General features: G+C 41.9%; 1 protein-coding gene and 1 long non-coding RNA gene across 2 annotated transcripts in view; both read left to right on the top strand.

The window, feature by feature from the left end:
* The first annotated feature begins 4212 nt into the window (after window positions 1-4212).
* LOC309540057 (CD209 antigen-like protein 2) overlaps window positions 4213-26260 on the top strand; it is a 76657-nt gene continuing 54609 nt past the window's right edge. The window contains exons 1-4 of the mRNA XM_082236668.1: window positions 4213-4231; window positions 5028-5156; window positions 7566-7676; window positions 9592-9690. Coding sequence (XP_082092794.1) covers window positions 5057-5156; window positions 7566-7676; window positions 9592-9690 — 310 coding nt within the window. The 5' untranslated portion in view covers window positions 4213-4231; window positions 5028-5056. The remainder of the gene's footprint in view (window positions 4232-5027; window positions 5157-7565; window positions 7677-9591; window positions 9691-26260) is intronic.
* On the top strand, window positions 11086-18047 carry LOC309540137. Its single transcript, XR_014223054.1, has 3 exons — window positions 11086-11732; window positions 12986-13095; window positions 17696-18047. It is a non-coding gene; the product is annotated as an uncharacterized lncRNA (long non-coding RNA).

Genomic DNA, 26260 nt, shown 5'->3' with positions numbered 1-26260 from the left:
AGCTTGATTCTTGTACTAATCTCTGGATGGTCTCGGTGTTAACATTAACTTTCTGAGCCAAACTATTAATACTTGTGGTGTTCTGGTTGATACTTGTAGTATTTTGGTCTATTTTATTCGATGTCTCATCTAGTTGTTTACTTATTCTGTCCAAAATCACATTTATTTTGCTGAGAGCCTGGGCCACCTCCTCAGTCGCTATTCCTTTAGGCTTGGATTGAACCAATGAAGTTGTTATTGGCAGGCCAGAGGGACTGGATACCGAAGCTCTTCTTTGAAATCCAACGTCTGTAAGTCTTCCTTTCCCAGATCTAGTTACTTTTTGAGGCTCTAATTTGTCTTTCCCATCAGCCATAACCATCCAGATATAATCCAAATTCAGTCACGTACTCCAACCAAGCCAGGTTCTGTCAAGGTCAGTCACACGCTCAGAGGCAAAGAAAACAAAGATTGTTTTGCAGTGGAAAATTCCCTTGCCAGCCACAATTGCAGCAATTTCACAGTTCCTCTAGGGGGACATAGTACCAATCATAGTCAGTAGTGATTTTTTCCCCTATTTTTCGAATAACTTATTTCCCCTTCCGTCCCGCAATCTCCACAGAAAATGACAGATTTGTTTTATACTTGAAACTTTAGAACCAGGAGAGACCAGTCAATAATATTGTATCTTGGTTGTAGCCTCAGGCGCAGAGTTAACTGTTGCAAAGAGAAGATACTTTCAATAACAGCACACTTCCTGGCAAAACCTTTAGCCGATCACAAAGATAAATCTCAGAGGTTAGAGCGGTGAAATTAATTACTTTAATTCACTCTTTTTGCAGGTAAAATAGTCGTTCAAGTCCTTGCCCCCTCCTCCCTGCCTCGGAAGGGGGGCTAATACTGTCTGATGGTCAGATTATAGTCCTTCCAGACGTCTTTTACAGTTTCCGCTTACAAGTTCATTGCTTTGCTTCTTTACAAAAAGCGGGAGACAGACTTCCTTTTTATATCTCTCCGCATTCAGTGCCAAATCTTTTAAATTCAGTTCCTTTACTTGCCAAATAACCTACTCATGGATCGTTGATCATGATGCCAATTTTCAAGGAAGAAGGCAGCACTCTCTGGCAACGGCTTTGCGGCTTCACTCCCCGGAAGAAGCAGACGACTCTCAGCACAGCGCCACTTGCCCGCTCCGCTCCGGAGCCCAAACTGAGCTCCTAAGCGGGTTGGGGGGGCGCAAAAAGGTGCCCGCCGAGTCCCACGGCCACAGGCTTCACCCGCCTGTGGGTTTTAAGGGTTCCCGCTGCGCCGTAGCGGTGAAAACCCGATTTTCCGTAGAGCTGTTTCCCTCCGCTTTAGAGGGAATCAGCCATTCCCGATGGCGCCACCCCGGAAGTCCTCACAAAAAATGAACTTTGAAGATAATTTTATTAAATGGGTAGGAGCAATTTATTAATCACAGACAGCTCATATAATTGTTAATGGACAACTGGCTAAACTCTGAGATACAGAAGGGTTAAGACAAGGATGTCCATTGTCTCCATGATTTTTCATTTTGGTTTTGGAAGCTTTGCTTAGAGATATTCGCCAAGGTGAGAGAATTGTGGGGATAAAGATTTTAAAAGAAAATTACAAGTTACAGTCCTTTCTTTGCTGATGATCTGATGATAGTTCTGGAAAACCCATTACAGCGAGCGGGGAGACTGTGGATAAACTAAATGAATTTGGCATGCTAGCAGGTTTTAAGGTTAATCATCAGAAAATGAAGATGTTAATAAAGAACCTAAGGACAGAATATCAAAAGGCCTTGTTGGAGAACCAACTGGATTTCAAATTGACAGTAGAGATCACTTTATTAAACATGCCATATTAAAAATTTAGAATAAATATAAACCTAGGTTGTGCTAAAAGACACCTTTATGGATTTCATCACAAGAAACTTTCTCCAGAAAAGAGATGACAGGCAAAGAGAAATGGACAACATACCAATAATCATTAATTGCATCAAGGAGCCTATAAAATTAAAACAAGAGAACAACTAATAGTGGAAAGTTGAAATTTTCAATGGTTTTCTTATATACAATGAACATCAAGGTTTAAATAGGATTAAAAGACTTTCGGTAAAGAGCAAGGTGAATGGACTTTGAAATTCAGTTGTGCGCAGATGATGAACATGTTATTGTGGAAATGTATAAACTTTTGTTGAAATTTGAAACAGAAGAAGTTAAAGAAAGCATGATTAAATGGGCAAAAATGGTTATAATATACAGGTGGAACATATGTGGACAAAAGGGTTAAAATTCATATTCTGTTATGATCTTAAAGAGAACTTTTATAAAATGATGTATTGTTGGTACTTAACTCTTGAGAACTTGTAAATGAAATGTATAAGGGTATTTCAAATGTTTGCTGGAAGTGTGAAGAACATGAAAGGACATTTTATTATGCTTGTTGGACATGTAAAAAGGCCCAAAAAAATTGCATACAATTACATACATTGACACAGCAGATTTTAAAGGTTAATATCCTATTGAACCCAGAACCTATTCTTTTAGGGTTACTGGGTATCCAATTGGGAAAGGATTTTGGAAGATTATTCCAATATATGGTTACAGCAGCGAGATTGTTGCATGCAGAAAGATTAAAATATAGAACCCTACTTACTGTGGAGGAATGGGTAATAAAATTATTGGAATTCACTGAGATGGCAAAGTTAACATGACAAGGTTCAGCACAGGACTTTCTCTGGAAGACGCTAACAGAATGAGACCATTTTAAAGGAGAGATTCAATTGCAGCAGCGATGAAACAATGGACCAAAGTGGGCACCGATCTGTGAACAAAATCTTCAACCCACACTTGGCAGAAATATTAACTGAATGGAACCTGGTGGACACTTGGTAGGCACTGCATCCAGAAGGCACGGAATTCTCATGTTTCTTCCGTAAATCAATGTAATGCATAGACATAATAATAATAATAATAATAATAATAATAATAATAATAATAATAATAATTATTATTATTATTATTATTATTATTATTATTATTTATACCCCGCCCATCTGGCTGAGTTTCCCCAGCCACTCTGGGCGGCTCCCAATCAAGCGTTAAAAACAATACAGCATTACATATTAAAAACTTCCCTGAACAGAGCTGCCTTAGGATGTCTTTTGAATGTCAGGTAGTTGTTTATCTCTGTGACATCTGATGGGAGGGTGTTCCACAGGGAGGGCGCCACTACCGAGAAGGCCCTCTGTCTGGTTCCCTGTAACCTCACTTCTCGCAATGAGGGAACCGCCAGAAGGCTCTCGGCGCTGGATCTCAGTGTCTGGGCTGAACGATGGGGGTGGAGACGCTCCTTCAGGTATACAGGACCGAGGCCATATAGACCTAATATTAATACCAAAGGGCAGGTGGTGGGTGCAGAAATTGGGTCTATAATGGTCTCTGATCATACACCAGTCTCCATAACTTAAATTTTCACACACTCTCCCCCAGGACCTGGAACTGGTACTTTAACACTGGTCATCTCACTGGTGCAGTCTCTAAAGAATGGTTAACGAAATCTTTGAACCTTTACTTTAAAGAAAAATGACTTGCCAGACATAGGCACCCTTATATTGTGGGGTGCAATGAAGAGGGCACTGCATAGGTGTGACAAATGCATGACTAGAAGACTAAGATTCTCACTGCAGAAATTAAAAACCTTGAGCTGATATACCAAAGGACAGAAACAGCCCAAATCTCTGAGAACTTTGAAAGCTGCGCATGCAAAACTGCAGCTCTTAGAAACTGAATAAAATATATGTTTGTAATCGTTCAAAAATAAAATTGCAGTAACTTTTGAAAATATATAAATATAGTATAACAGATCTGAAATAAACATTTTCCTGGGCTTATGCTTTATGCGGCATGCTGATTGGATATGATGAGCAGCCAATCAGGAAATGGTATAGCCTAAATGGGAGGAGTTTTGGAATGCCTGACATCACAAGGGAGGTGGTTCTTAGCCAGTGGGAGGATGAAACAACCTTAAGAAGAAATTAGAGAAAAGATTGTTCCATGAAAACATCAAGGTATCCAAACAGAAAGAGGTCTGATGGGTGTAACACGTTCCTTACAAGCTATGATATTTGCAGGGACTCATTCCAGGACTGAAAGGTCACCAAGAGGGAAAATGATAGGGAGATCTTATAAACTACAGATGGTTTTTCTCTTTTAAATACTAGAATTCAGGTCACCCAATGAAAGTGACTGGTGGTATAGTCTAGGGCTGTGTACAGGTGCCCTGCTAAGATTCATGGTTCCAGGTTGTAAATCCTGATCCAGATCATGATCCAGAAAATACAATTCTTTGGAAAAACCCATTTACTAGCATATCAAGGGCTGCTAGTTCAGATTGCTTTGAAACGGGATTAGACAACAGTCCTCTTCTTTCTTTAAGCCACGGCATCAGATGTTAGGTTGGGACTTTGCAAAAAAAATTTAAAAATGGCACACTTGGAAAGCCTGGAAAACAGCTTCCCCTACTTCTTTTCCAGGACCAACACATGGTCTCCAAAGTCAATTGGATTTCTCCAACTGAGACTGGATCTAGTACTCCATCTTTTCTGATGATCAGGAGGTAGTTATATAATTAAATGACTATACCTTCCATTAAAGGTGGGGAAGATGTGGCCCTGTGATGGAGGGAGTTGACACCCAGGAACATCTGAAGACCTTATAGGTCCCACACTATCTATTAAATAGTAAACATCTTACTGGAGTTCTGTAAGCTAGATGTCCAGGAGTTAAGGGAAAGGGATAGGATGCAAAATGAGAATGTGCTATATTACCTAAAACAATTTTTAAAAATGCCTTTGAATCCATATGGAACATCTCTTTTGGTTTAAAACTGAGATTTAGCCAGAAAAAGAAAAAGAAAGACGTTTCAGTTATATTGGACTCAACAACATCTTTATCTTGGTTTGTCTAATACTGAGAGTTGCCGCTCTATACCTAATGTGCTCATAGCCTTATTCTCCATTTGTTGTTGTCTCATTCTAGCTTGTTGTTTCACAGACAAGACTGAGAGGATGGGGAAGCCAGCGCCCGCAAAGCCTGCAGTGCCCGCAAAGCCCGCAAAGCCTGCAAAGGCTGCAGCTCCAGCGGGAGCAGAACAACCAGGAACTGGAGGTCTGTATACAGCACAGTCATATGGGATGAGGTGTCTCTTAAAGTAGAGGAATGCACGGGAAAGGGAAGTTGGTGGGGAGACAGGTAGAAAGTGGAACCAGACATGTTGTGCCAGGGAAGAGTGTGGAGAGAAGCCTACACAGCCACTTGGGTTCCAGAGATCCACTAAGCCCCATAGAAACCCCAGGATTCATCCCACTCTTTGCTGCTGGCTGTTGTGTTCCTTTACTGTATGCAGTCCGGAATGGCTCTACCATTAGGCAGAATAAGGCAGTTGCCTCAGGTAGCAGGTGCTGGGGTGGGTAGAGATGTGTAGATCACACAAGCCACACTGCACCTTCTCAGTTAGCCTGCTGCCCCATCAGCAGCATCAAAACAGAGCCCATGGCCAGCCCAGTAAAGCTTCTGTATGTGGAATTATGTGTACAGAGGGAGTATCTTGTCCAGGGCGTTGGGTATAGGAGGTGCAAGGGGCTTCAGCTATGTAAATATGTTGAGGCAAGGATCTCAGGCCCTGCAATATTGAGGGGCTAACATCCCCAACCATCACTGGGCACCCTATGTGTGCCCCCACCCCTGCCTGGGAGACAAGGAGCCAGGAGGGCGTTGGGACAAGCGAGGGGATCTTCACCTTCTCTCCTCCCAAACTCCATCCCAGGAGTCGAGAGGGGCCTGGGAGTAGTGAGGGTGATCTTTGCCTTCACTCCTTCCAGCCTCTGCCTGGTATCCTGGGAGCCGGATGGGGCTGGAACAATCGAGGGCGAATATCGCTTTCTTTGCTCTGCCTGCTCCTTCCTGTCCAATGCCACACTTTTACAAATTTCCACATTTACAAAAAGAAAACAGCCAAATACATTTATTCATAAACACCCTTCCCCCCCTTCCATGGTTCTTTCTAATTATTATCCTCCTGCTACTGCAAATTCTAATTACTCCACATAAGTTACTCCATTTAAGTATAACTTACTCCATATAAATTATTTCTCACTTTCTCCCAACTTAATTATATACTGCTGAATTTACTTTAATTCTGCTAGCATTTTTATTTGCTAGTCATCAGAAAATTTCCTCCAGCACTTCCTGCTGGATATGGATAATGGAGGATGACAGAGACTGCTTGCTCTGAGCATCCTGATTGCTGTGAGAATTGAAGAATGGGAATAAGGCAAAGCACCTTCTCAAAAAAAGCCTGAAGGAAAGCAAAGAATAATATGCAATCAAGATATTAAAGGAATGATATATCGTTGGTATCTAACAAGGTTAACGCTTACTGGGAAATGATATACAATAAATTGCAATGGATGTTCAAAATAACTTTTGTAAAAAAAACACCCCAGAAACTTTTCTTTCTTTCGTTGAGACATTAGTGTTGCATTAGGAAGAAAAGGGGGTAAGAGGTGGAAGGGGAGAATAGTGACTGGGGTGGGGTGAGGGGGCATTGCTTCACAAGAAGCTTTTCTTTTGGGAATTATAGGGACAGAGCTACCTAAATTGTACGGAAATTTATTTATGTATGCTACTACAGCAGGAAGAATGCTACTTGCCCCAAAGTGGAAAGAAGCAGTTGTTGTTGTTTAGTCGTTTAGTCGTGTCCGACTCTTCGTGACCCCCTGGACCAGAGCACGCCAGGCACTCCTGTCTTCCACTGCCTCCCTCATGCTGGTATCTTCGAAGAACGCTGTCCCACCATCTCGTCCTCTGTCGTCCCCTTCTCCTTGTGCCCTCCATCTTCCCCAACATCAGGGTCTTTCCCAGGGAGTCTTCTCTTCTCATGAGGTGGCCAAAGTACTGGAGCCTCAGCTTCAGGATCTGTCCTTCCAGGAAAGAAGCAGAAGTCCCAGCAAAGGAAAAATGGCTAAAAAAACTTGTGGAATATGCAGAAATGGTGAAACAGGAAGGATAAGAAATCAAGACAACAAACTTTTTATAGAGGAATCGAAATGGTTTATTGAATATTTACAGATAAGTTGAAAACAGATAAAAACAGTAGGAGGATTATTATAATAATGCACAGTTTCATAAGAGTATATATTTAAAGTAGATAATTAAATGAGTAAGTTAAATGAATTGGGATATGCAGAATATATTAAAAAATAATTTTAAGGAACCACAGAAAGAGGGGGAAGTCAAACTTTGAAATGTTAAAATGATTGTAAAAACTAATGAAATTTATAAACTTGAAAAGTATAGATTAAAACTTTTTTAAAAAGAAAAAAGATAGAGAAGTTTCGTCACGCAGCAAGGCATCTTGCCTTGCTTCCTCCATCTGCTTAGCATCCCATGGACCCACCCCCTGAACCACTGAGTGTCTCTGGCTGATGGCTACCACAGTGTATGAAAATCCTTTTTTCTGCCGAGGCAATGATATGTTGGCTACTGATGGCTAAAGCAAAATTTTCTTTCTTCAAGCATCTGTTTTTCAGGACTTTGTAACCCTCATGAATTCTCCCATGGGTGAATATATTATCGTATCTGTGATTATCACCCTTACTGTGTTGACACTGCTGATTTTCCTCTTATGTAAGTACACAATTGGCGTACATTGATACTACTGTCGTGGGCTTTGCTTTAATTCCAATAGCATTTCCAAAAAGAGATGGCAGGATCCACCTTCCATTTACCCATTTCACCCCTCCTTGATTTCAGGGGTTGAGTTACAGCTGTCACCCAGTGAGAGCAATGACACTGTTTTGTTCTCCCTGAATAAGTGAGTTCCAGCATTTGGAACAGAAGCACAGGCTAACACAAGTCCCTGAAACACCCTGGACAATTCCCTTTCCCAGTTGCCATTCTCTGCTCCTTTCCCAACTAATCCTCATTTGCTTTGGAAGACCCCCCATTCCTGATCCTCGCCACCCTGCCCTCTGCTAGGGCTCCAGTCCCTTGAAGAAAAGTGCTTGGGGAAAACAGGCTGCTGAGGATAAGGCCATGGCCAAAGTGGGTGAGTCCAGAGCTTACCTAAATATCTAGATATATGCAGGGCCTTTTTCAGCCAGAATTCATCAGAATTCTGTTCTGGCCCCTCTCAGGTGGGCGCCGTTGCCATTTTAAGAGAACAAGGGAGAAATTCATGGTGAGTTCCTCTGCCTGTTTTTCTAGAAAAATAGCACTAGATAGATGAACACATGACCTACTTAGCTAAGCAAGCTAATTCATTTTAAAAGGGCACTCAAAGTAAACAAAGCTCAGGGGGAGGGAATCAAATGATCCAAGAGTTTGCATATTTTAAGCATATGGCAGAGTATGAGGCAGCCTGGCAAATGCACATCCGTAGGACAAAGAGGAAATGTGCATCTAAAATGGAGTCAGCAAACTTTTTCAGCAGGGGACTGGTCCACTGTCCCTCAGACCTTGTGGGGGGCTGGACTATATTTTTTGGGGGGTGAACGAATTCCTATGCCCAACAAATAACCCAGAGATGCATTTTAAATAAAAGGACACATTCTACTCATGTAAAAACATGCTGATTCCTGGACTGTCTGCAGGCCAGATTTAGTAGGCAATTGGGCCGGATTCAGCCCCTGGGCCTTAGTTTGCCTACCCATGATCTAGACACCCAAAAATTTAAAGCTCTCTAAGGAAGGCCAACCATTTAATGACAGAAGCAACAGGCCAAATGTAAACAGGACTTCAGACCACTGTAGGAATCTTCAGGGAGGCAGGACAGAATATATTGTTAATTAATATCCTTCCTAACTTGAGCTATCATGTTCTATAACTTAGCAGAGTTTTACATTCCCCTTTTAAACGCACACCAGATAACTGGTTGCGGGCTTGTTTGAGCTTCTTAATATTAGGTTCCTGGTAAGTCCCCTTATATCCCTCTTAAAAGAATAAACATACCACAATCTTGTGTAAAGTATATAAAAGTGGTTTACTCACACATTCAGTTCACAGATGGATCCCTGAAAACAAAAGTAGTTAAAAAGTACATACATCTGGATCTACCCCATATGGGGGATTAATCCCAGTGACTGCGGACTGGCAGTTACTGCAGTTCACAAGACATAAGGAAGATGGAAAAGAGAGAGGGTGCTGCAATCCCTTTGCTTTTGTTACTTGAACAGGTAAGGTCATGCCCACCTCTAGTCACATATAAAAGGAAGTATGTCCCAGCCCAGGAGGAAAAAGGAAGTTCCAACTGGCTGGACCAAAAATCCCCCTGCATTTCCACTCTAGGAGAACAAGGAATGTCGTACTTATGTATCACAACCCACAACCACCAGGGGAGCCACAATCAAGGGCTGGGAGAAGAAAATATTAATAGAAGTCATATTCATGTTTTTGTTGATTTGATGTTTATTTGCATTACAAGTCAGCAATTTAAATTCAATATTAAAAGCAGTTTGAAACCAAGTATCCCCTCCCCCAGCTCATCAGACCAGGGTGCTAGAAAACAATTTCTTCATTTCTTTTCTACCTACCTCCTTCTTAGATCAGAAGGAAGTAAAAAAAAGAGCGGAGGTTCAAATGGCAATGGATATGATTCGGACCTTTGTTGTTGGGCTTGATTCAATCCATGAAGACAAGGATGGTAAGCATTTATTTATGCACATCCTCACTTTTGCTAGACCCTATTTAATTGAAACAGGCTTCAATTCCTGTAGTTTGGGATTCATATTGTGTGAGCAATAAATATACTGTATTCAATGAAACTCAACACCCAATAGAGTTTATCACTGTTTCATTGCTCAGCAGAAAGAAAAGCAGATGGCTGTGATTCTCACATCCCCCCACTAGAAATGCTGTCCTTCCCCATCAAACTGTAATTCACAATGTTTGTGCTACTGCAAGATTTTAGCACTAGCACAAGGGAACTTTGCCCCCACTTCTCCCTGCATGCCATCACCAAAGCTGCTCTCCGGGGTGGGGGAAACTTCAGAACAGATTGGAGGGAAAGGGGCCGAAGATTGCATTGCACAAGGAGAAATTCCTGCACTGACATAATGTTCTCCTTAGCTCTATGCGGAATGAAACCCAGTATTCATCAGAAAAAAGAGTTTTGGCGCCTCTGTTTTCTTAGATTTCACGAAGCATAATTGAAAACTACAAAGTATTATTTGTATATTCAGCTTTACTGTGGGACTCGAGGTGGGAATTGGTTTTTGACCCTGTGATTCCCAGCAGAAAAGGAGGACATAGGAAGGGAACATTAGAGATACTTCACGAGCCAGTTTTAATATGAGAATAGGATAGAAGAGGAGTTTGGATTTCATATCATGCTTTATCACTACCGACGGAGTCTCAAAGCGGCTAACATTCTCCTTTCCCTTCCTCCCCCACAACAAACACTCTGTGAGGTGAGTGGGGCTGAGAGACTTCAAAGAAGTGTGACTAGCCCAGGGTCACCCAGCAGCTGCATGTGGAGGAGCGGGGAAGCAAACCCAGTTCCCCAGATTACAAGTCTACCGCTCTTAACCACTGCACCACACTGGCTGCATGGATTGCATGGGTCTTTAGTCTGATCCAGCTGCAGGATTCTTCTGAGGCCTTTCATTGGTGATCTCAGCCACAGAGAATCAAGTCTGCCCTCATATTCATAAGAACCCCATCCTGGAGCTCTGCTTCTTGTTTCAGGCTAAAGTGTTTTAAAATGCTTGAAAATGGTTTCTTAATATTTGCAGATTGTTATTTCAGATACTCTTTTGCCTTGAACAATTTCAAATCTTTTAGACTTCCAAATACTCGCTGTAGCTCAAAACATATCAGAGGAAATGCGGTATTTTGCCAACAGAAATGATGAACTGCAAAAAGAAATTGGTAAGATACCCTATGATGCTGAAGACTTGTAGTGCATTGGGAACCTGCCCTTAGTTTACACCAGCTGAAAGCCCCTCCTCTAGCCGAAAACTCTTAGAGCCAGAGCAGACTAGTGCCCTCCTTTGCATCCAGCCACCCTATGGAAACATCAGAGATATTCAGTTCATTTCTCTTGAACTTTTGAATTGATTTAGCCTCTATGGTTAGGAAAGAAAAGACTTTGCCATTCTTTGCTATAACAGAGACAATCAAAACAGGTCAGCTAAAAGACCTGTACCCAGACCCCAAAGCCAGGTCAGGATAGGGTCCTCCATTAATCTGCACAGGTTTCTAAAGTGGGTTCTCCTTCATTGGAACCACTTCTTATATAGCTAATGAATTTTAGGTGGGTTCACACGAGGCAAGATGCATTGACAACAAGAACCTTTATTAAACTAATGGAACTGGACAACAGGGACAAAGCAACTGCTTTATGCATTTCTGAAGTCCTGGGCCACTGCCACTCCCAATGTGATTGGCTTTCTAAACTCCCAAGCTGTGAATCATAACTTAAAGTTAAAGGGCCAATGGCAATAGCCCAGATCCTCAAATGTTCTGTGATTGGATATCATGTCTCGAATCAAAACAGGGTTCTCATCAGGTGCATCATCCTGTGAGCCAGGCTGATCATTCACCTTGTCCCTGTGCTCTGGTGTGGTAGCAGTGGCTGGAGCTGGGGCATCAGCCAGGTGGCAGCACATTTGGTCCACAGGCCGGTAATGGACCTGAACATCAAGTGAACATCCAGCCTTGCAGGAGACTGGTCCAGTCACCCTGGTGAATCCCGGGAATCCAGGCAGGGCCATCCCCATTGTTCCAGATGTCCTGATCAATCCAAGCTCCTTGTCCGCATTTTTGAACCTTACCAACTGAAACACACCCAACACAATGGAAACAGACTCTGCTCTGGACACCCTTTGAGATTATCCCATTAAATTGCCTATCTTGTTTTCTTTTTCTATTCTTTCTCCATATCTGGCTTGACCCAAAGACCACCTTATTGGAAACTTGAATGATGGTTGGGTTATATATGAAAGGACATTCTATTTCTTTTCTCATGAGCAACACTCATGGGTGGATTCCCAAAAAAAGTGTGAGATGGAAGGCGCCAAGCTCATTTCTTTCGAAACATGGGAAGAACAGGTGAGCATCAAAGCTGAATATAGGAAAGGTAGGGGGTCTTCTTGAGCCAAAGGGATCCTACTGTCACTATCCAGTTAAGAAGTTCTTGGTATGCAACCAAGACAGCAACTCCATCAGTCAAGCCATGGGTTGGGTGGGACAGGGAGCAGCTGCTACCATCTGGGACTAACTAAGGTTTCTTGGAGCTGCTGAACTCTAATAAACTGAAGTTGACAGTCAGAAAGGAGGCCTTGAAGGAGGAGGAGTAGATACTTGAGGGGCATCTATCCCCTTGATTGCCTGTAGAGTCTTACTCTGCTATTTGAGATGTACTGAGTGCTCAGAAAGAAGGCTTCCCTCACCACCCTCTGGCATGAGACTATCATGGAGATGACTCTACAGGAGCTTACAAGGTATAAACCCCTCCCAGTGCCTTAGCCCTGGCAGAGGGGCTACTGGGGTGCTACAGGGCATAGACATGTATGAGACCCCATCATCATGCCATCAAGCATACCACAATCAGACTGATTCCAGTGTCTTTGAAACCAATCAGCAAACATGGATGCAGAAATTGGAGTATTTGCCACATAAGTTACTGTCCTGCTAGATGTCATCCATATCAGATCACAAATTCCATTGAAGGGATCATTAGGAAATGGATCAAAAATAAAACTGCCAAAATTGTAATACATCGATACTGTAACCATACTTGGAATACATTGTATATTTTTGATCACTGCTTCCCCAAAATGTGTGAATTGGGCCTTCAATGATGACATCTACTCCTTTTGAAATGTGTTTGTTTTATTCTTGTTGAATGTCTGTAAAGGACTATAGTCTCCAAGAGAAAATACAATGTCTAGAAAGGTGTTCTGTTTGTTCCTTCTCTCCACCCCACCTCACTCTAGCAATTTGTGAATAAGCAAGTAAAAGACCGTAAACGGTGGTTTTGGATTGGACTCTTTAAAGACAAGGGAGTGACGTGGACATGGCTGTCAGGGATAGCTGCTTCAATCACGTAAGTTTTTGAAGAAACATTTGTTAATGGTTGCGGATTCAGTTTACATAATTAATTCTTTCCCTATTCAAATGTACTTTTGCATGCAATTTTCTCTACTACCAAAGACCTACATATGTACTCCACATCATTGTCCAGGTGAGCGGCTGCTGCTTCTCACTAGGCTGCAGAGGCAGGAAGGCTACTCTTCCTGCTTCTCTAACCTAATGAATGTGGTAATTCAGAAGAGGCTGAAGGCATCCTTTTAAATGGTTTGTTCTGATTAGCTCAGCTTCAAAAGGAGTTGCAGGAACCTAAAGCTGAGCAACACTGTCTTTAGGAAAATATTTCTACAGCTATCTGCTAAACAATCTGAATAACCAGCAATCTCTAACCTAAAATAATAGCAGATGAGGCATGTGTATGAGAGAGGGTAGTTCATGTCACTCTCTTGGATAGAATCACAGACACGTAGAAATTTAGAGTTGAATGACACCCCAAGGGTCATCTAGTCCAACCTCCTGTCAGCTGGCAGTTTAAGACAGTTCATGGTTCCCTTTAAGTATCTAACAACACTTTTCAACCGTGTTGATGGATGTACAAGATCAGAGTAAGATCTTTCTTTTTTAATGATATTTATTAAAACTTTAAAGATTACAGAAAAAAGAAAAAAGGACATCAATAGAGAAATTAACAGAACATACAATACAATGCGTAAAAAGAAAACATAAAAAGAAAAAACCAATACAACAATACAGCAAAAAAACAAAAAACCCCCACTAAAACACACATCCAATATTCCATCCAAATATTCCATCCAATATTCCATCCAATATTCACATCCAAAAACACTAAAACACACATCCAATATTCCCGGTCTTATTCAACATCTTTATCAACGACTTGGATGATGGACTCAAGGGTTGGACTCGATGGCCCTTGTGGTCTCTTCCAACTCTAGGATTCTATGCTTCTAACCCCACTGCCCTTGTGTAAAGTTTACTCAATACCTATGCCCAAAAGGATAAGTGGTTGGTATTGGGTGCAACAATGGAGATGAATGGAATTGGATTTTGATCCAGGAGACCTTGCATAAATAGAAAGTGACCCTCTGTTAATCTATTCTTGGTAATAAATGCCAGACCAGCTCGCTGTTCTACTACCAAGCTGTGAATGAGTGAGATCTTACAATTGGGTAAATCTCCAGGACTGGATGGACTGACGTTTAGATATTACAGATCTTTGAAAGAATGGTTAATACAACCTTTAAAGGAAGTCTGTAATGAAATATTGCAAGGGAAAAGGGCACCAGAGTCGTGGAAGGAAGCGTACATTACTCTTCTACAGAAAACAGAGACTGAAAAGATGCAGCTTAGGAACTACCGCCCCATATTGTTGCTTAATGTGGATTATAAAATTTTTGCAGACATTTTGGCTAAAAGATTAAAAAAGGTGTTAGTAGAAGGAATCCATAAAGACCAAGCGGGCTTTCTTCCGGTCAGACACTTGTCTGACAATGCGAGGAATATAATTAATATTTTAGAAAAATTACAAGTGAAGATTAATACTAAAGCAGTTTTGATATTTGTGGACATGGAGAAAGCCTTTGACAATATTTCCTGGAGTTTTATGAAGAAGAATTTATTGGGGATGGGGGTTAGTCAACCCCCTGCCAAGCAGGAAACACCATCAGAGCACTCCTGACATATGGTTGTCAAGCCTCTGCTTAAAGACCTCCAAAGTAGGAGACTCCACCACACTCCTTGGCAGCAAATTCCACTGTCGAACAGCTCTTACTGTCAGGAGGTTCTTCCTAATGTTTAGGTGGAATCTTCTTTCTTGTAGTTTGGATCCATTGCTCCGTGTCTGCTTCTCTGGAGCAGCAGAAAACAACCTTTCTCCCTCCTCTATGTGACATCCTTTTATATATTTGAACATGGCTATCATATCACCCCTTAACCTCCTCTTCTCCAGGCTAAACATGCCCAGCTCCCTTAGCCGTTCCTCATAAGGCATCGTTTCCAGGCCTTTGACCATTTTGGTTGCCCTCCTCTGGACATGTTCCAGTTTGTCAGTGTCCTTCTTGAACTGTGGTGCCCAGAACTGGACACAGTACTCCAGGTGAGGTCTGACCAGAGCAGAATACAGTGGCACTATTACTTCCCTTGATCTAGATGCTATACTCCTATTGATGAGGCCCAGAATTGCATTGGCTTTTTTAGCTGCCGCATCACACTGTTGGCGCATGTCAAGTTTGTGGTCAACCAAGACTCCTAGATCCTTTTCACATGTACTGCTCTCAAGCCAGGTGTCACCCATCTTGTATTTGTGCCTCTCTTTTTTTTTGCCCAAGTGCAATACTTTACATTTCTCCCTGTTAAAATTCATCTTCTTTGTTTTGGCCCAGTTCTCTAATCTGTCAAGGTCGTTTTGAAGTGTGATCCTGTCCTCTGGGGTGTTAGCCACCCCTCCCAGTTTGGTGTCATCTGCAAATTTGATCAGGATGCCCTTGAGTCCATCATCCAAGTTGTTGATAAAGATGTTGAATAAGACCGGGCCCAAGACAGAATCCTGTGGCACCCCACTAGTCACTCTTCTCCAGGATGAAGAGGAACCATTGATGAGCACCCTTTGGGTTCGGTCAGTCAGCCAGTTACAAATCCTCCCTCCTGTATAATACTAGCTGGGAACTTAAACCCTGTATGCCAGTGGTTCCCGGTTACCCTGTTTTCCTGAAAATAAGACAGTGTCTTATATTAATTTTTGATCCCAAAGATGCTCTAGGTCTTATTTTCAGGGGATGTCTTATTTTTCCATGAAGAAGAATACGGTACACATTTATTGTCTAATTGTGAGTCAGCCAGACTCCGTCAGGGCAGAGCGAGCAGCAGGCGGCAGCTTGTCCTGGTGGCGGCACGGGCTCTCTGATTTAAAGAGACCTCGCACTGCCTGAACAGCTCCGGCTGCACTGCGGCCAACCAGTGAGCTGTGCAGCTGCACCCGCCACTACGGTCCAGAGGAGTCGAATGCCTTACGGTAGCTTTGGGGGCCTTATATTCTGGGGAGGCCTTATGTTCGGGGGAGGCCTTATATAACAGCAAGAGGCAAAACTGGAAGTAGTTCTTATTTTGGGGGGATGTCTTACTTTCGGGGGGAAATGGTAGCTAAGTACTGCAGACTCCTTGTTTTTCAAAAGCCAAACCATGGGCCACCCTACCTTTGAACATTTTGATATCTCTGCAGCAGTTTTTGTTATTTGAATGGCACCAAGAAGCCCCTGGGTGGGTGGTCCGTGGACCACCAATTGTAAACCACTGTTGTATGTGATCTTAGACTTAATCAAAGGGCAGATCCAACCCAAACATCTCATGGGAGTAAAAAACACCTATTACACCATTATTATTAACATCAATTTAATAGATTCCTGGAGAGCTAAAAATAAGGGCGTTACAGATTTACACTTACCACAGAATCTTCGTGCTGTGTAGTGAGACTTGATTCAATATACAATGGACACTGGAGAATGCAACAACAGCAGCAAGAATACTTATTGCAAAGTATTGGAAGACACAAGATTTACCCACTCTGGAAGAATGGCAGATGAAGGTGATGGACTATATGGAACTGGCGGAAATGACTGGCAGAATCCTAGACCAGGGAGAAGAGTCGGTGGAAGAAGATTGGAAGAAATTTAAAGACTATTTACAGAAATATTGCAAAATTAATGAATGTTAGAATGATGTCAGAATGAAGTTAAGTGGTTTTAGCAGTAATGTTATAAAGGTGTATGTAAAAATGGGTTGTTAACAGGTGAAAATTCAAAGTTATAATATATTAAGTTAAAGGATTAAGACAAAAACAAAGAGGGAAAGGAATTGCTGAATTAACTAACAGAACTGGAATACAAAAAAGGGAGGTGTGAGGAGGTCAGGGAAGTAAGGAAATGAAATGTAAGGCATGGAAAGATTGATGTGTTTTTTTAAGTGTTTTTTATCTTTTTTCTGTATTTTGTATTTTTTTCCTTTTTCTTTCTCCCTCCCCTCTTTTTTTAATGTAACCTTTTCTTTGAAACTTTAATAAATATCATTAAAAAGAGAGAGAGAGAATGCAAAGCCTTAGCAGAAGTGACAATAAGTGTGGGGCTAGGATGATACCTTTATCAACTATGGATAATTTATTAGAGTAAAGTTAGAACCGTCATGTAAGATTTTGATAAGATCCATATGTGGTTATACATTTGTGGTTATAGATTATATTTTGTATTTCATTTGAGGACATAGCTATTTTTGTTTCTGTATAGTGTCATTGCTATCCTCATGCATCGGGTGGGTAATGGATGTGAAAAGTTTTTATATGCTCACAACAATCACTACTGTGTTATCTCTCCTACAAGAGAGTATGGATCTCTCTTCCAAAATTCTCTCTCCAACACCCACAATGGTACAGAGCAGATCTGAGGTTAGAATTCTAAAATATGGGGAGAAAAATCCACCACAATTATGGATGGATGTTAAGAGAGAAAAAGCTGGACATCTTTTTAATGGTAGAAGCCACAGGGAGCGGGTGAGGAGGTAGACACCCAATCTTGATTGATCAGTGCTGCTGTTTCTTTTCTTTTTAGGTACTGGAATGCCGGGGAGCCAAGACCAGGAAACTGTGGTGCATTGACTTTTCAATGTGGAAGCAATTGCTGGATAACATCACACTGTGGGAAGCACATACGGTATATTTGTAAGAAGGTGCCTAATGATGTTTGGCTCTAAGAAGACAGCTTTAAGATGAATGAAACTGGATCGCATAATCTCTACACAAAAACAAGAGATCACCCACCCCACTGTTTTAATGCACAGTCCACACTCTGCCATCGAGATTATGGGACTCTTTGGCATCAGCCCTCAAAGTCACCTTGAAAACTCCTTATTCTGCAAGCACAGACGTAGATGGCTACAAAAATAAAGAATGGAAGCGTCCAATCATAGCCTTTGTTTAATGCATTTACAGTGGTACCTCGGGTTAAGTACAGTGGTACCTTGGGTTAAGAACATAATTAGTTCTGGAGGTCTGTTCTTAACCTGAAACTGTTCTTAACCTGAATCACCACTTTAGCTAATGGGGCCTCCTGCTGCTGCTGCGCCGCCGGAGCACGATTTCTGTTCTCATCCTAAAGCAAAGTTCTTAACCCGAGGTACTATTTCTGGGTTAGCGGAGTCTGTAACCTGAAGTGTATGTAAGCCGAGGTACCACTGTATTTGCCATGCATACCAATATTTGTTTCCTTACTTTGTATGTCCGATGCCCCATTGTCCCTTCTGATCTCCATGGTCACTATCTTACAAGCTAAATAAGGGCAATCAGTGGGTTCATAGGCTGCAGGAGACTTAATTTTTCATCCCAGGTGGTAGAATCATAGAATCATAGAGTTGAAAGGGACCCTGAGGATCATCTAGTCCAACCCCCTGCCAAGCAGGAATGTGCAACTGTTCCTTATGGGGCTTGAACTTGCAGGCTTGGCATTATAGTGGTGCCTCGCAAGACGAAAAGAATCTGTTCCGCGAGTCTCTTCGTCTTGCGGTTTTTTCGTCTTGCTAAGCAAGCCCATTAGCGGCTTAGCGCTATTAGCGGGCTTAGCGGATCAGCTGATAAGCGGCTTAGCGGATCAGCTGATAAGCAGCTTAGCGGCTTAGGATCAGCTGATAAGCGGCTTAGCGGCTTGGGAAAAAGGGGGGGAGGAAAAAAACCCCGCAGGAACTCGCAAGACATTTTCGTCTTGCGAAGCAAGCCCATAGGAAATTTGTTTTGCGAAGCACCTCCAAAACGGAAAACCCTTTCATCTAGTGAGTTTTCCGTCTTGCAAGGCATTCGTCTTGCGGGGCACCACTGTATCAGCACTATGCTCTGGCAAATGGAACTATCCAGTGTCTCAATACAATGGTGGACTGGATGAGGGCCAATAAATCAATTTGGTCTCCTTCACCAACTGACACCATTCCTGGACAGCAGTAACCTGATCACTATAGCCCATGTGTTAATAATCTGAAGGCTGTATTACTGTAATGCACTCATGTGGGTGGGGCTGCCCCTGAATCTTCAACTTCATCAAGAAAATCCTTGATCTCAGGAGATTTAAGTGATATTCGTAGCAGATGCTTTGAGAAAACACAACATTCAATTCCGTTGGGAGTTCCCTCAAGGGCTAAATTTTTCATTCAGCGGGTTTCCAGGTCCTCGCAAAATGGCAATCGGACTGACAATCTGATGGCTCCATCAGATTCGGCTCCATAGAGTGAGGGGAAGAGCCCAAGGGTGATGCACCTCCCCCAAAAAACCCAAGAGGAGCATTGGGGTGTCTCGGGGTGCTGCAGAACAATATTATAATTGTTTTCTGGAAGAAAGATAAGATTAACTCTCTGGAAACTATTTTACTTCTGGGAAAGTACTTTTGGATCTACTCTGAAGATGTCCAAATTGATGGATTTACAATTATGTATTTATTTTACTAAAAAGGCATTTGCTGGCTAAAAATCAAGAGAAAAAGAAGAGGACCAGAATACTCACTGTGAACATTGTCTAAAATAAATTTAATAACATTGATTTATTATATGGATTCTCAGGGAGCCGCAACACCACTGTCTTAAATTTTTCGCTTATGGTTGTGGAAAGGAAAGTTCTTAGCAATTGAAATCTATTCAGTATTATTATGTTGGATCTTATAACTATTTTGACATGAATGGATGCAAAGATTTGTACATATAATTGTCAGAAACAGATATTTGTGAGCAAAGTGGCAGAGGTGGAGGGATTAGGTTGGAAAAATAGGCTTCCACTGCTGAGTTGATGACCTTGACAAAGTACTGAGAAAGCTAAAAATAATACACACTGTGGTGGGAAAGGGCTTGGTGTTTTGGAATTAAACCCTATAGAGGAAGCTGGGAAAAGAGGAGAATTGCCCCCACCACTCTGTTGGGAAACTGTGTACATGCAGCTACTCACACAGAGTCAATTAAGGTTTGGCAGACAGCCAAAAGGCCATGTGAAGGAGTAAGTCTGCCTGGTGATACAGAGGCATGGAGACAGCTCCATGATTGGTCAAGCTCTCTCAAGGGAATGATAATTAATGGTCTACTAACTGGAATATGTTAGTTCGTTAGTTCAGTGGTTCAGTGTGTCAGTTTAGGAATTGTGAGTCATGTCAGAGAGAGCTAGCTAAAGATCTGTGTTCTGTTCCTGTAAATAGTCCACTGTATATAATAAACACCTAACTACAAGTTCCTGGTTCCTGCTTCGTCTATCCTGTCTGCAGCCAAGTTGCCAATTGATTCTGTGGATTCTGCATTTACTCTGCTAGGTCTGGCTAAGGTCCTGCAACTAGTCATAAAGTTGTGAAACACCAGTAGGTTTTGCCAATATACTCTAAATTGGAAATGGCAAAAGGAAAAAGCTCAATGTTAAAAGTACCCAGCCAGACTGCAATACAAGAGAATTTAAAATATGAATTGTTTGATTTGCTTTTATATATTAAAATTTTGAGCCAATAAAGGAAGATGTTAACAAAACAGCTTCTCAAATTCTTAAAAATACTGATGCACTTTCAGAGGCTGGGAGACAATTAAAAGAGGTGAATGCACAAACCACCAAGGTGGGAATGGTAGACAAACGAGGTCTGAGGAAAATACAAGGGAAAGTAAGAATAGTCAAAGACAAAAAATGGAATTCCATGTGAAATGATTTGGTAGGTCCTGACTGATGAAGATGGTACCATGTGTGAAATGATTTGGGAGGCTTTGACTGTGCTGGAGAAGAAACAGGAAGGGAGGGCAAAAGGTTTAAGAGGCTATCTTATGTGGTGGCAATGTAAAATTATTTAAAAGGCCTGGGAAAAGACATATAAAGATTTGAAGAAAATGTGGGAAATGATTGTTGTTAAAAAAAAATTTGAAGTTATGATATTGAGATGTACAGGACTTGATGGACCGTTTGAGCGAAAAACTTGGCTCCAATATGCGAGACTGGATGCCAGGCTAAGACCAGCCAACCACTATGGAAGGAAGAAGTCTTGGCCAAAAAAGATAATGAAGAAGATTGGCAAAATAAATTACTATGTAACTATGCAGGACAAATTATTACAAAAAAGGGCAACCGTTCAATGAATATTTTTAAAGCTTTGTATAGATTCTTACATGAGACAGAATAATTGCCACACACAGGAAGAACAAATATATAGTTTGAGTTGCTCACTTGTCCTTTTATAAATCATTTACTGTGTCAACACAACTAGAAGTTATTAATATTGCAGTTGTTGTACAAGCGTCTATTATTATGACCAGAATGTAATGGAAATTTAAAAGGTTTTGGAACACAAAAATAAAGCAAATAATCAACCCATGAATTCTGTCAAGATCTGGCAGACTGCTGGCTTAGAAGAGAAGAGTTTGGATTTGATATCGCGCTTTATCACTACCCGAAGGAGTCTCAAAGCGGCTAACATTCTCCTTTCCCTTCCTCCCCCACAACAAACAATCTGTGAGGTGAGTGGGGCTGAGAGACTTCAAAGAAGTGTGACTGGCCCAAGGTCATCCAGCAGCTGCATGTGGAGGAGCGGATATGCGAACCTGGTTCACCAGATTAGCAATCTACCACTCTTAACCACTACAGCACACTGGCTTAGGTAATCAGCATGTAGTGGTTGTAATTACAAGAAGATTTATTGCATACAATCATAAACCCCAGAGCCGTGCACACTAGCGGCTGCTCCTCAGAGAGTTGACCTTCATCTAGCCCGCTCTCACTGTGCTGATAAGGTACATTCTCTTCTCCTGAGAAGGGGCGTTTTAGCCCACTGCTGTGAAAAATGCAAGTCTGAAATTATGGACTTGGAATATTAATGGGATGAACGATAAAAAAATGCAATAAAATTGAATATTATTTGAAGAGGAAGAATTTGGACATTATTTGTTTGCAAGACTCATCTGGCGAGAAGAAATAGAAAAATTAAAAATTAAAAAATTAAAAAAACACTAGGAAACGAATTTATTTCATCAGACAGAAGCAAGAAGAGAGGGGTGGTGCTGTATATAAAAAATAAATTGGAAGCTCAGCAGATTTTTAAAGATGAGGAAGGTAGAGTTATTGCAGTTCAAGTCTTTTTTAAAAAATAATATTTATTGCTTTTCCAACAATTTAAACACTACAAAAAAGGACAATACAATGCAAAAACACTACATAACACTAACACTAACACTAACACTAACACTAACACTAACACTAACACATAACACTAACACATTGAACTAACAAAACAAAACAAAAACAGTTTAAAACACATCAAATAATTTCAATATCTTATCTTTCATTCACTTATTTCAACGACTTCCTCACACCTCCCTTTTTGTATTCCACTTCTGTGTATTCCACTTCCTTCTTGAACTGTGGTGCCCAGAACTGGACACAGTACTCCAGGTGAGGTCTGACCAGAGCAGAATACAGTGGCACTATTACTTCCCTTGATCTAGATGCTATACTCCTATTGATGCAGCCCAGAATTGCATTGGCTTTTTTACTGTTGGCTCATGTCAAGTTTGTGGTCAACCAAGACTCCTAGATCCTTTTCACATGTACTGCTCTCAAGCCAGGTGTCACCCATCTTGTATTTGTGCCTCTCATTTTATTTATTTATTTATTTGCCCAAATGCAATACTTTACATTTCTCTCTGTTAAAGTTCATCTTGTTTGTTTTGGCCTGTAATCTGTAATCTGTCAAGGTTGTTTTGAAGTGTGATCCTGTCTTCTGGGGTGTTAGCCACCCCTCCCAGTTTGGTGTCATCTGCAAATTTGATCAGGATGCCTTTGAGTCCATCATCCAAGTCGTTGAAACTCTTGATAAAGATGTTGAATAAGACCGGGCCCAAGACAGAACCCTGTGGCACCCCACTAGTCACTCTTCTCCAGGATGAAGAGGAACCATTGATGAGACCCTTTGGGTTCGGTCAGTCAGCCAGTTACAAATCCACTGAGTGGTAGCATAGTCAAGACCGCATTTTACCAGCTTCTTTACAAGAATATCATGGGGCACCTTGTCAAATGCCTTGCTGAAATCAAGGTAGGCTACATCCTCTGTGTTCCCTTCATCTACCAGGCTTGTAATTCTGTCAAAAAACGAGATCAGGTTAGTCTGACATGACTTATTTTTCAGAAATCCATGCTGACTATTGGTGATCACAGCATTCCTTTCTAGGTGCTCACAGACTGTTTGCTTAATGATCTGCTCCAGAATCTTCCCTGGTATTGATTTCAGACTGACTGGGCGGTAATTATTTGGGTCCTCTCTTTCCCCCTTTTTGAAAATAGGGACAACATTTGCCCTCCTCCAGTCTGCCGGGACTTCGCCTGTTCTCCAGGAATTCTCAAAGATGACTGCCAGTGGTTCTGAGATCACATCTGCCAGTTCTTTTAATACTCTTGGATGCAGTTCATCTGGCCCTGGAGACTTGAATACATCTAAACTAGCCAAGTATTCTTGTACTATCTCCTTAGTTATTCTGGGCTGTGTTTCCTCTGCTGAATCATTTGCTCCAAATTCTTCAGGTCGGGCATTGTTTTCTTTATCGGAGAAGACTGAGGCAAAGAAGGCATTGAGGAGTTCAGCCCTTTCTGTGTCCCTTGTTTGCATTTCACCATCTTCTCCTCTGAGTGACCCCACTGTTTCTTTGTTCTTCCTTTTGCTACGGACATACCCATAAAAGCCTTTTTTGTTGCTTTTAACCTCTCTAGCAAGCCTGAGTTCATTCTGTGCTTTAGCTTTTCTGACTTGGTGTCTACATGTGCTGGCTATTTGTTTGAATTCCTCTTTGGTGGTTTCCCCCCTTTTCCATTTTTTGTACACATCCTTTTTTAATCTTAACTCAGTTAAAAGTTCTTTAGATAGCCACCCTGGCTTCTTTAGGCACCTTCCATGTTTCCGTCTCATTGGTATTGCCTGACGTTGTGCTTTTACTATCTCCCTCTTAACAAACTCCCAGCCATCATGAACTCCCTTTCCTTTTAGTATTCCTGTCCATGGGATCTCACCCAGCACTTCCCTAAGTTTTATGAAGTCGGCTTTCTTAAAGTCAAGAAATTGAGTCCTAGTATGCTTGGCTGCTCCTTTCCGCTGTATAGTAAACTTCAGAAGAGCATGATCACTCGCGCCTAATGATCCTTCCACTTCTACCCCACTAACCAGGTCATCAACATTGGTTAGGACCAGATCTAAAATGGCTGTTCCTCTTGTTGCTTCTCCCACTTTCTGGACAATGAAGTTGTCTGCAAGGCCAGTGAGGAATCTGTTTGACCTTATGCTCTTGGCTGAGTTTGACATCCAACAAATATCCAGGTAATTGAAGTCCCCCATTACTACCATCTCCCTTCCTTTTGCATACTTGGCCATCTGTTCCAGGAAGGCATCATCTATGTCCTCCGTTTGGCTTGGGGATCTATAGTAAACTCCCACAACGAGGTCTCTGTTATTCTTCTCTCCCTTAATTTTGACCCAAATGCTCTCACCCAAACATCTCATGGGAGTAAAAAACAGCAACCACCTACTACACCCTTACTAGTAATATCAATTTAATAGATTCACAGAGAGCTAAAAATGAGGGAGTTATAGAATACATTTATTACAGAATTTTAGTGCTGGACACTGGAGAATGCAAGTGACAATAAGAGTGAGGCTAGGGTGATACCTTTGTCAACTATGGGTAATTGATTAAAGTAAACTTAGAACCATCATGTTAGATTTAGATAAGATATATATTTGAGAGATATGTCATTTCAATCAACCCTATAATGGCTTTGTGGTTATAGATTTTATTTTGTAATTCATTTGCTGGATCGCATTACACTGTGAGCAACGCATAGGGTACATTTGTAAGAAGGTGCCTAGTAATGTTTTTCTCTAAGAAGACACTTTAAGATGAACGAAACTGGATCTCATGATCAGTACACAAAAACAAAACCAGGAGATCACTCCACCTCACTGTTTTAATGCATAATCCACACTCTGCCATCTAGATTATAGGACTCTTTGGCATTAGCACTCAAAAACACCTTGAAAAGAAATTATTCTGCAAACTCAAATGTAGATGGCTACAAAAATAAAGAATGGAAGCATCCAGTCATAGCCCAGCAGCATGTGCTGCTCCTTACATGGCATTCATGGCCGCAGGGGTGCCAACTTGAATAAACTTTTGGGGGTGGAACAGGTAAGCTCCCCCCTGCATAATCAATCACAAGATAGTGCACACACATCATTTGAATGGCAATGCCCATGAACATGAGGGAGGCGGCCCCCTAAAATATTTTATTGGGGACTCTACCTCTAGGAGTTGGCTCCTATGCACTGTGGCCATCAACTGAGTTAAGTGGTTGTGGTTGCTTCAATCTGTCCTGTATACCGAGCCAATGAGAACTGATATTTTAATCTTTACTGTCAGGGAAAGACTCTCCTCCCTGAAAGAGAGGGGAGTGGTTGTGGGCGGGAGCCCGAACACCGCTCCTAGCAGGGGGCGTTGCCCCCTGCCTCCAGCTCACCTGGCTGGCACTCACGCCCCCCCCAGTGGCCGCCCAACCAGGTGCCATGGGGGGGGCGTGTCCAGCAGCCTTTAGGCTGCAGTGCCAGCCTCTCCCCGGCCTCATTTCTCTTTGTCGTCCTGTGCGAGTCACCCACCCTCCACTCCCTTTGAGTTAGGGCTTAGGTCATTGGCCTTGCTATGGACCTTAGGCTGGTCGCCCCGGTTGCCCGGGGGGCCTGGTAGGAGTTTTTCCATTTGGCATTAGGCTTTTTTGGTTTTTTCGCCTAGCTCGTAGCAATCGTCACAACTTTCTGGTGGTATTGGTGGGTAGGTTAGGCATTGGAATAATGTGTTGTGGTGTGTCGAAGTGCTAGGTGTGGCCATCGCCTATGCCTTCAATTTATAGGGGTATTCCGGTAAAGGAATCTGCGATCGTGTATTCCGTCCGAAGCCTGCTTGGCGGGAGGCCATAGCACGACCCGCGGTGACATCAGGGGGTGAGCCTATAGTTGGATTAGCATCAACAGGTGATGAACCCCTGGTGAATAAACCCACTTGTTTTGCGATCCAATGCCTAAGCCAATACCTTTTCATTGCTGTAATCAATAAAGTTGTGGCCTTTTCTAGCCCATTAACCTTAT

This window comes from Podarcis vaucheri (assembly GCF_965113315.1).
Source record: "Podarcis vaucheri genome assembly, chromosome: 9".
Taxonomy (NCBI): domain Eukaryota; kingdom Metazoa; phylum Chordata; class Lepidosauria; order Squamata; family Lacertidae; genus Podarcis; species Podarcis vaucheri.
This window is presented reverse-complemented; position numbering and strand designations above follow the sequence as displayed.